General features: G+C 41.5%; 1 protein-coding gene across 1 annotated transcript in view; it reads right to left on the bottom strand.

Moving 5' to 3' along the window:
* Positions 1 to 370: 370 nt before the first annotated feature.
* The window catches only part of znf1035 (zinc finger protein 1035), a 30105-nt gene continuing 19826 nt past the window's right edge, over positions 371 to 10649 (bottom strand). Inside the window, exon 4 of the mRNA XM_026183595.2 lies at positions 371 to 10630. Coding sequence (XP_026039380.2) covers positions 1097 to 10594 — 9498 coding nt within the window. The 5' untranslated portion in view covers positions 10595 to 10630 and the 3' untranslated portion in view covers positions 371 to 1096. The remainder of the gene's footprint in view (positions 10631 to 10649) is intronic.

Genomic DNA, 10649 nt, shown 5'->3' with positions numbered 1-10649 from the left:
ATTTAACTATTTAAGTCTTCTAAAGCTGACTTCAGCATGGTTGAACAAGTATTTGACACCAGAAAAATGCAAGTCCATTTTATTTTATCTGAAAAAACAGACAACCCCCCCATGTATTTTTTTGTCGACTGTGTGAAAACGGTCATCATCTTGAGTTCTCAAATTGATAATGGTCTTCAGCAAAAAGAAAAAAAAAAAGTAAGAACATGTACGAATTTTGGAAAAACTTTATCATTTTAATTTTGGTTGGTGAATTCCTCCAATCAGCTGTTCCTGTTAAATTAATCATTTTCCTGACAAGCTAAAAAAATTTCACAGCTTCTATTCTGTTAGTTTTTCCCCAGAGCAAACAAATACACAAAGACACAGATAGCTTTCCTCACTGACTTTACTTAAATGCATGAACTCAAATTTCTCAAAAGTAACATCCGTTTGTGGAAAGAAAATTCAATCAGAATATCTTTTGAGTGTACAAGATATTTTTCTTTATCAAAAAGCACCCTTTGACAATCAAAGGAAAAGAAACTAAAATCTACAAATTATATATATATAGACATATATACTTTTTACATGAACGGTCATACCATACAAAATATCAATGGATTAAAATGACCAGTGTAAAGTCTACTTTACATACCGACAAAAACCAAAAAAAAAAAAAAACTGTTTAAAACTATTTCAAAATATATGCCGAACAAACAAACAAAAATATATGATCAGAAATCTAAGTCTTAATCCAAGACATTATTCTGTCATGCCTTTTCTGTTTAAACAGAATATTAAACTTCTTTTGACAATTTTACAAATACTGTCAAGAAACTATGTTACTTATTTATTGTATACAAATCCCAACATCAGAACTAAAAGTATATACAAGGGGAATAAAAACCCAGGAGAAGATCCATCACAGAAAATCTTAGTCTCATATCTCTCCAAGTGCTTTCCAAGTACGCACAAGAGGAAACAAATAAGGAGTAATTCTAATTATCAGTTACAAGTGGAGATTTACTGTTAGATGTAAGGCATGAAGAGGGTTTGAAGACACCTTAACTTCCCTTGAATACCTGTAACTAAAGTATGTGGTATTTAGGAACCATTACTCAGTGGACCCCGCATGAGTTTGTTGATGTTCCTCCAGCAGGTGAGGAAAAGCAAAGGCTTTGTCACATTCTGTGCATTCATACACAACCTCACCAACATGACTTTCTTGGTGCTGTTTAAGAAGAGACCACTGGCTAAATGACTTGTAGCACATGTCACATCGGTACTCTCCAACGTCTTTTTCAGCGTGCTTTCTCATATGCAGAGACAGCTCTTGGGCTGTAGTGAATTTGCATTCGCACTGGGAACATTTGAACTTATTCTCAGCCTGAGTTTCGTTTTGGGCTTTCTGACGATGCCTGCGCTCGTGCTCTTTCAGGTATCGCTTCCTGGCAAATGTTTTTCCACAAAGCTCACATGTGAATGGCTTCTCATTTGGATGTTCTTTATTTTGATGCTCCAAAAGGACATTTTTAGAGGTGAACCGCATTGAGCAGACAAGGCAGTTGTACAAGTCGTCTCCTGTAACATCGACCTCTTCCTCCTCCTCCTCCTCCTCTGCTGCTTGAAAATATGATGGGCTGGATTTTTTAGAGGATGGATTTGAGCATTCTGTTTTTGTTGCCTGCTGTTGCCCGGAACACTTATGCTGGCGGAAAGCAGCTTCTCCCAAAAAGCCCTGCTCACACTCTGTGCATTCATATTCAGCAGCTGAGGTCAGCTTATACTGCTCGTGTTCCTTAAGCTTGCTTCCAGAGGCAAATTTAATTTTTTCAATTGTACCATCAGGATGCGTTGGGAAATGATGAAACAGATCCATGGCACATGGAAAACACTGGCTGCAAACTGGACACTTAAAAACATGTGATGGTTCACCATCTTCATCATCAAGTTCTTGTTTAATTTCTGCTACAGTGCCAATATGGCTCTTAAGATGGGTCAAGAAGAGCTGAGAGGAAGCAAAGCTACTGTTGCATTGATTACAAGAATATATACGATTGGACTGTAACTGTTGATGGGTATTCCTGTGCTTTTTCAGATGAGATGCATGAAGAAAATGTTTATTGCATTCGGTGCAAGAGTATGGTCGCTCTTTAGCTTCCATGCAGCCATGCTCTGAGAGCTCCTCTGGATCTCTGAAGCGCTCGCTACAAACACCACAGCGGTATTTAAGCTCTGAGGTGAATACAAATGAGCTTTCAGAGCGTGAGGCAGGTTGTTCACGTTCTCCCCTTGACACTGAAGGTGAAGGATGGTCACTTGATGTGGAATGGGTTTTCCAGTGTTCAGCTCTGCTACTCTTTGACAGAAACACACGATTGCAAATATCACATGGAAAATTCTCTTCACGGTGGGTCGACATATGCTCTGCTAGCTGCAAAGGTCCATTGAAAAATAGGTGACACTTGGAACAACGATGTGAGCGACTTTTACCATGACTGTGCTTGTGGTTACGCAGGGCAAAGAGAGACATGAACCCTCTGCCACATGTTTGACACTGAAATTCAGACTTGTGCATTCGATGATGCTGCTGCAGCTGAGATGCCTGGAAAAAGCATTTACCGCATTGTTCACATTCATGCGGCTTTTCACCCAGGTGACAGAGCTGGTGATCCTCAAGGCTTTCTGACGTTGGGAAGGTCTTTCCGCACACGTGGCACGGGAAGTATGGTGCGGAGTCTGAGTCACTGTCTTCGCTGCCGTTATTTTCATCCTCCTCGCTGTCACCAGCTGTGCTCACTTGGCTGCTTGAGTGCTGTTCGCTGCTGCTCTTTTCCCTCACAGCAGCCTTGATATCCTTATACTGTTTTGGATGCCAGTTTCTGTAGTGTCTTGCTAGTGATTTTTTTACTGCATACGATTTGCTGCAGAATCGACAACTAAATACATCATCTTCATGATCCTCCCTATAATGGCTGCATAAAGATGGTCTTGTCCAAAACCGCTGATTACACAGTTTGCAAGCATATGGCCTGCTTAGATCGTGACACGTTCTGTGGGCTTCAAGATCAGACCTGGTATAGAACAGCTTGGAGCAGTCGAAGCAAGGGAATTTCTGATCGCCTGTGTGCATCCTCATGTGTTTTTCCAGATTTCCTTGACTAGTGCACACCCGCCCACACTTAGGACATGTATTGCGCTTTTTCTCTTGTTCCTGTCTTCCATGGTCTTCAAGGTGACTGATGAGCACTAAGCCATCTGTGAAGCTCATTTCACATTCTGAACATTGATACTGCACGGCTTTCTTCTCTTTACTTGAGCTGCTTTGCACCTCATTTCCTTCTGAATTTTTTGTTGATTCGTCCATTAAATCATCGTTGCAGAAAAGCCCAGTGCTAGTCATTGTAGAGCCGCCTCCAAACGCAAGAGCAGAGTGATTAAGAGCAAAATCAAAATTTGCTTTTAAAGGTGTCTCCAACTGCTGGTTTGGAATACGTCCATTTCTACACTTCCTGTAGTGGTTTCGGAGGAGACTTTTATTCCAGAAGCCCTTATTGCAGGACTTGCAGTTAAAAGGATGGCCCACTGCATGTGTACGGAGATGACCAGTTAGTCCCGCTTTGTTTGCAAAGAACATATTACATTGTTGGCAAAAAAACTGCTTGGAGGGCTCCATATTAATAGCGGTATTAAGACTTTGTGTTAAATTGTCACTAAGTCTTTCATCACAACTCTCATCCACAGGCTCTTCTTTGATGCCTGACAGAAGCTGCTGTAGGGGGGCAGTTGACACTGGATGAGTCATTGTTTCCAGCTTGTGCGTGCTCAAAAAATGCTCTTGGAGCTGTGAAAAAAGCAGAAATCGGGAGCTGCAGTATGCACAAGAAAAGCCTTTTGGTGGGTCATGAGTGGCTGACTGCTGGCTTTGGAAAACTGGTGATGAGCTTGTTGTTAAACCACAACCTTTCTTGTGATTTTCAAGCTTGCTTGCAGGGAAAAAGCCACCACATAGGTCACAGAGAACTGTACTTGTCTGGTGTTTCTTGGGGCACTTTGGAAAATGACGCTGGACATAATCCTTCCTTATAAATCTCTCACCACAATAATCACATGAATATGGCTTCTCTCCTGTGTGCAGGCGGTTGTGAACACCTAACTGCCAGCTGTTTCCAAAAACACGGGGGCAATAGCTACAAACATACTTGTACTTCTTGTTAAAGCAAGGCTGGATCCTCTTCAGCATTTGGCTTCTGATCCCATCAAGAGATCCTGGCATGTTTTCTGCTGGAGGACAGGTTCCCTGCAGTAAAGCACCTGCTGTTTCCCTCAAGACCTTTCTGCACCTTCTCATCTTTTTGTGCTTTTTCAGAGATTTTTCATGAGCGAATGAGGAGCCGCAGCGTGTGCACTTGAATAACTTTGTGGCATGGAACATGGTGAAATGTCGGGAAAGTTTAGACTGAGTTGTGTAGCTTCTAGAACAGACCTTACACTCAAACATCTCCTGCTCTTTAGCACTCTCAATGCCAAACTTATTTTGCCAACCTTTGCCAACATCTTCTAAACTGATTTTGGGAATACGGACCTCCAACCTTGTTTTTTTACCTTTGCAGCGAGTCTGATGTACTTTCAGATGATCGTACCTTGAAAAGCAGCTATCACAGGCCTTACAGCGATATGGTTTTACTTCATTGTGTGTCAGAATGTGACGTCTCAGGTACCTTGGTTTCATGAAAGTCTTGGTGCAGAATTTGCACTTGTACTCCGTTTCACCATGTGCATTGGGCTTTGGTTCTGCCTCTATGGCAGAAGGAATGTTGGGAGGTTTCGTTGCAGCAGTGCTTTTGAGTTTTGATAGCGCATCTTTGTTAACACCGTCACAGAAAGCTTCATGCTGCAAACATAATGTCTTTGATCTGTATCTCTGACCACAGTGCATACAGGCATATGGTTGCTCACCAGTATGTGAGACCAGATGTCTCAAGAATAATGACCTGAACCTGAACCTCCGGGTACAGTAGGGGCATTTAAACTGAAGCAGAGTGGTTGCATTGGGCTGTGTAGACATTTTAGGAGTATCCTGGTTTGTTGGTAGACTGCTTTTATTATAGTTGGTGTCATGAGATAAGCCAGTGCTCAGCTCTGTTGTCTCTTCACAGTTCCTCTGATGTTGTTTCATTTTATTAGGTCCATAGTACTGCCCACATCTTGAGCATGGATGCACAGAATTTATCTTGTGGGCATGCTGATGATTTTTCCAACGGTCTTTCTTAGAAAATTTCCGTGGACAATAGGGACACGGATATAGTGTTTTTGTCTTTGTTTCAGACTCGAGAGTTCGGGTTTCAGGAGGGGAACACTTCTGACTGTGAATTTTAAGGCATATGTTACGGTAAAACTGTTTTCCACAATTGGCGCAAGAGAAGGGTTTGTCCCCAGTGTGTTTGATCATATGGCGCAATAAATAGCGGCGATTGTTAAAATTTCGTTTGCAAAATGGACACTGGTTTGAAGAAGACCCTGATATATGGGTGAGACAATGTTTTCTTAGAACTTGGGCATCATCAAATACTTCTTTACATAAGGAACACTGCATTTGCTTTGGTTCATCCTCTTCTTCCACAGATTCCAAGGTTTGCTGAAGATTTGATTCTGTTCCCTCTTCAAGTCTAAGTGCCCTGTTTTCTCTTTTTTTGTGGGTTTTTAGATGTCTGAGGAGATGTGCGGGATGCTGAAACTGCATAGTACAGTCTGGACATTGAAGCGTTCCCCTCCTTAGATGTGAACTTCTGTGCTGGATCAGTTCTCCAATAGTCGGTAGAATCTTTTTGCAGACAGTGCACTGTATCCTCCTCTGGTGAATAATTTTGTGAGCAATCAGATGGGATCGCTTCTTGAATCCCTTTCCACATTCCAGACAGCGGTATGGTCTCTCACCGCGGTGATTGCGTTCATGCTTCTTCAGTGACTGTGAAGAGCTGAAATATTTACCACAGAAGCGACAACTGAGATTGCTCTTTGCTTCAGCTGAGTTCAAGTTTTCCTTTCCATCTTCATTCTGTGTACCATTTAAAGTTTCAGGATTACTCTTGGTGGAGAAAATGGAATTCCGGTACCTGATAATTTTCCCAGTGAGTTTAAACAACTCGTGTTTCTTCATATGTCTGTACTTTCCAGAAGCGTAACAAAAAACTGCAGGACAGAGGTTGCATTTGTATCGTGGCACAGACGTGGAGGTTGTCAAAGCTGATGGTGGTTGTTTTCTCTTCTCCTTTTCCCTCGTTTGCATTTTCTGCTCTTTTTCAACCGTTTGTGTTTTTTGCTTTCTTTCCACTGTTTCTTTCTCAACCGTTGTCCTTTCTTTTGCTTTCTCTTTTGCTAGTTGATTAAGAAATTCTCTGAGGCAGCTTGTTTTAATATGCCTATATCGATTGGATGTCATAGTGAACATAGTGTGGCACAAAGGACATCGATATTTACCAGCAATTTTTTCCTTGCCACCATATATCGCATCTCGAACACAGTCACGCAAATGTCGCGCTCGATTGTAAGAGTACTTAAAAAGCCGTGGGCATAGAGGACATTTATATTTTCCTATTATGTCATTCTCCACTTCTTGAGTTTTCTCCTGCTTTTCATCACTCTCACTGACTGCTGTGGGACTCTGGTTTAACGACACTACTGTACCCTTTCCATGGTGTACTTTATAGAAATGCTTTTTAACCTTTTCTGCAGTAGGGAAGGTTTTACCACATAATCCACACAGATTTGTCTGGGAGATGTCGAAAAGCTTAACAAAACATTTTGGCATATCTATGTTACTTTGCACCCCATCCTTTTGTTTTGGTGTGTCAGTTTGTCTCACAGCCACATCAGGATTTTTAGCTGGGAGGTTGGACTGCTTGCATCTACCAGGTACACGCTTGTGTCTTTTCAGGCTCCCGCCTTGTGCAAAATAAGAGCCACAGTCATTACACCTAAATGGTGTTTTCCCAGTGTGAGTCCGCATGTGCTTGATATAATGCATTACTTTTGAAAATGTCAGTCTGCACCTATTGCACCTATGGTTGCCTTGGCGATTTCCCTTTTTCTGTGGGCTAGGATCTGAAGGACGCTGAGACCCGTCTTTAACGTCACCACACAAATGTTTTCGAGCTTGTTCATTTTTCACCAAATAGAGACTGCAACTTTTGCAAAAGTCAAAATTGTTCACTGTATGGCAACAATGGTAGTGTTCAATTGATTGATCTGTGCTATAAGTTGTGTGTTTGCAATCTGCACAGTAATACGAGTCACTTGTTCCATTTTCTGACTCCAAACTCTTCAATATTACAACAGGTTGCAGCATTTTCCTCATTTCAGCTGCGGATTTTAGTTGCGGAGCTTGTCCTCCTGAATGGTCCATGTTCTTCCCATCAGTTTCAGTAACAAATGCTTCTTTATACTGTGATTCATTAGTGTCACATGAGGAGTCATCTCTGGACAGAGGTTCACCATACAGCATGTCTGGCTGTTCCTCTGTAGAGATGTCCATGTCTTCAAATGAGTCTCTAGCATTTTCAGACCAATCCTCCCCAAGACCCAGAGGTTCTTGGCCAACTGGACTTTCACGTAGTGATTGCTGCTGATCAAGAGAACAGGTTGTCTTTGCGTTCACTTCTGAACTTGCCCAGTCTGAAAAATTTGTGTTGGAACTTGAGGGTTTTGATTGCAAGCAGGATTCTAAACTATTAGGACTTTGCCTGTTGCAGTCACTTGTCACCACATGGCTATTAGATTCATAATCTGTGGAAGAGGTTGCTCTTGCCTTATCAGCGGGACTTATACATTCATTTTCTACACAGCCATGTGTGTCTGTGTTGGAGCTTTCTTTCAGTGGGGAAGAGTCTGGATTAGCAGCAACACTTTGCTTGTTATCGTCACTAGTGTCAATGGAAATACCGTCACCGGTTACAGTGGTGTTGCCACAATTTTGATCTGGAGAAGAGGTTTTGATTTCCATTTTTTTAGAGGGACACGTGTCTGTGCTTAAACAGGATTGTGAAATACTAGGAACAGTTTGCTTGTTCTTGTCAGTATTATTAACAGAAAGACTGTCACTGGTGATGTTGGGACAATTACAATCTACATCTGGAGGGGAGGTTGGACTTTCCTTGCTTCCTTCTAGAAGAGGATGTGTGTCTGTGTTTAAGTACTCTAACTGAAGGGAGGATTCTGGATTAGCAGCAACGCTTCCCTTGTTCTTGTCAACAGCATCAACAAAGGGACTTTTACAGGTTGCACTAGGGCTGCTACAGTCTTGATCTAGAGGGGAGGTAGGGTTTTTCTTCTCAGACTGACTTTTGAATTCCATTTCTACAGAGGTTTGCACATCTGTGTTTAAGCTCTTTTGTTTAAAAGGAGATTCTGAATGGCTGAGATTCTTGTTGCTAGTATCAACAGTGACACTGGATCCACTACAGTCTTGATCTGGAGAGGAGACCGAGGTTGTTTCTAGCGAAGTTTTAAATGTCCTTTCTTGACAAGAATGTGTATCTGTGTTTAAGCTCTCTGGCTCCAAACAGGATTCTGAATGATGATCAACACCTTGCCTGTCCTTGTCAGTGATGTCAATAGAAAGACTGTCTCTGGTGATATTGAGATCACTATGATCTTGATCTGGAAGAGAGGTTGGGTTTTTCTTTTCCGATTGACTAGTGTCTTCCATTTCTAGAGAGGGATGTGTATCCGTACCAGGCGTCTGCAGTTGCAAGGAGGAATCTGGATGAGTGGCAACACTGTCTTTGTTCAAGTCATTAGTATTTGTAGAAAGACCTTCATTACTGGCAGAGAGATGACTGCAATTTGAATCTGAAGAAAAAGTCATATTTGTCTTCTCTGCTGCACTTGAAAGTTCTGTGTCTACATGGGCATTTGCACCTTGGCTCAAGCTGTTCAACTTTAAACAGGATCCTACATGAACGCCTGCACCTTGCTTGTTCTCATCTTTAGTGTCCATACATAAATAGTCTTTAGTGTCAGTTCGGCCACTACATTCTGGATCAGGAGAAATCTCAACGTTTGACTTTTCTCCTGCAATTGCTTGTACTTCATCTACATTGAGATGTATGTTGTTGCTGCAGCTTTTACGAATCAAACTTGGTTCTGAAAGCCCTGAAATACTGACATCGCTCAACAGATCTTCACTGTGCTCATCAAGGTTTCTAAAAACTTCACCAGCCACACTTTCATCAGACTTTTGTGTAGATAATAAGTTAGATTTAACATCATGACTGGTCCTTGTGCATTTCCACAGTTGTTGTGTAGAAGCATTAGAATTGGATGCCTTGGAGGATTTAATGGCATCTGTCTGAATTTCTTTCTGGCAGTCAGAATCCTTATTTTCAAGTTGACCTCTGTTGGATTTGGGAATTTGGGATTTATGTTCATCTGAAATCTTGTTTTCAAGTAAATCTGATTCTCTCGTTTCCCCTTCAAAGACCTCATCATTGTTTTGCACATCTTGACCCATATTTCCATTTTGACCATCTGCTGAGTTTGGATGATTAAGTCCTGCCTTTTCTTGGTTCAACAGTTCTTTCATGTCCTTTTGTGAGCCATTTTCATTTATGGGAACTTGATCATATTTTAACGTACTTATGATATTTGGAGAAGCTGAAGTAATTTGCTTTTCCTCACTGTCATCTGGATACTCATCTATTCCATGACCAAAGTTTTCACTTATCAAGAGGTCTGAATGAGTATGTGCAAGATCTCCCTCCACATCTTTCCTTTGTTTTTCATCTTGGAAACCACCGTATTCACTTATTTCAAGCTCAGTTTTGCTCTTGGTAGTTGTCTTCATGTAGGAGGTAGTAGAGGACTGATGATGTCCTGTGTATGATGTAACTGTTTTCTCTAATTTTTCCAAACTGTCCTCTGGAGACTGAACTATGTTTTGTCGTGCCTTCAAATTTGACGATAAAAGTACATCAGTCTCCGACATATCTGAACACAAACTCTCAGTCGGAAAAGTCATATTATCCGTATGAGTAAAAAACCATGATGATGAGCCTTGTTTTTCGGAACCATCAGTTTTAGGATTTGAATAGGACTTACTTGCCATGAATTTACAAGGTGGTCTTGTTTCACCAGCGTCTGCATCAGAGCAGCTACTGACATCTGAGTAGTTCTCAAGAAATGATGTACTTGGCATTTCATAATCTTCCTTAAGTCCTTGAAAGTCTGTTCCAAAAGATGATGGAAAAGAGTCAGATGTTTGCAATCCGTCTGCAGCAAAATCCGGGATATTACCATTTTCACATCGTTGCAAGTAATCCTTTCCCATTTGTTCTCCATCAGCTTGCCATTGTGTTTCACCACAGTATCTTTGATAAACATAATCTGACCTGGAATTCACAACACTGGGGTCTGAGCAATAGTTTGTGTTAAAGTCCGAGTTAAAGACAGGGGCTTCATGTGAAGCACCAGCGCTGGCAAAGCCATGATGTCCAGTGAAGTCCTCAATATGATGGGAAAGGCACCCATCTGACTCAGATGTCCTTCTCAAAGTCCCTGGATCTGATGGTAGAGGTGGGGGATTATGGAAATATGAATCCCACCCATGCGCCATCCTCAATACGGAGTAGTAACTAAGGCTTACTGTAGCCTGAAAACACAGATAAACA

Source organism: Astatotilapia calliptera, chromosome 11 (genome assembly GCF_964374335.1).
Source record: "Astatotilapia calliptera chromosome 11, fAstCal68.1, whole genome shotgun sequence".
Taxonomy (NCBI): domain Eukaryota; kingdom Metazoa; phylum Chordata; class Actinopteri; order Cichliformes; family Cichlidae; genus Astatotilapia; species Astatotilapia calliptera.
This window is presented reverse-complemented; position numbering and strand designations above follow the sequence as displayed.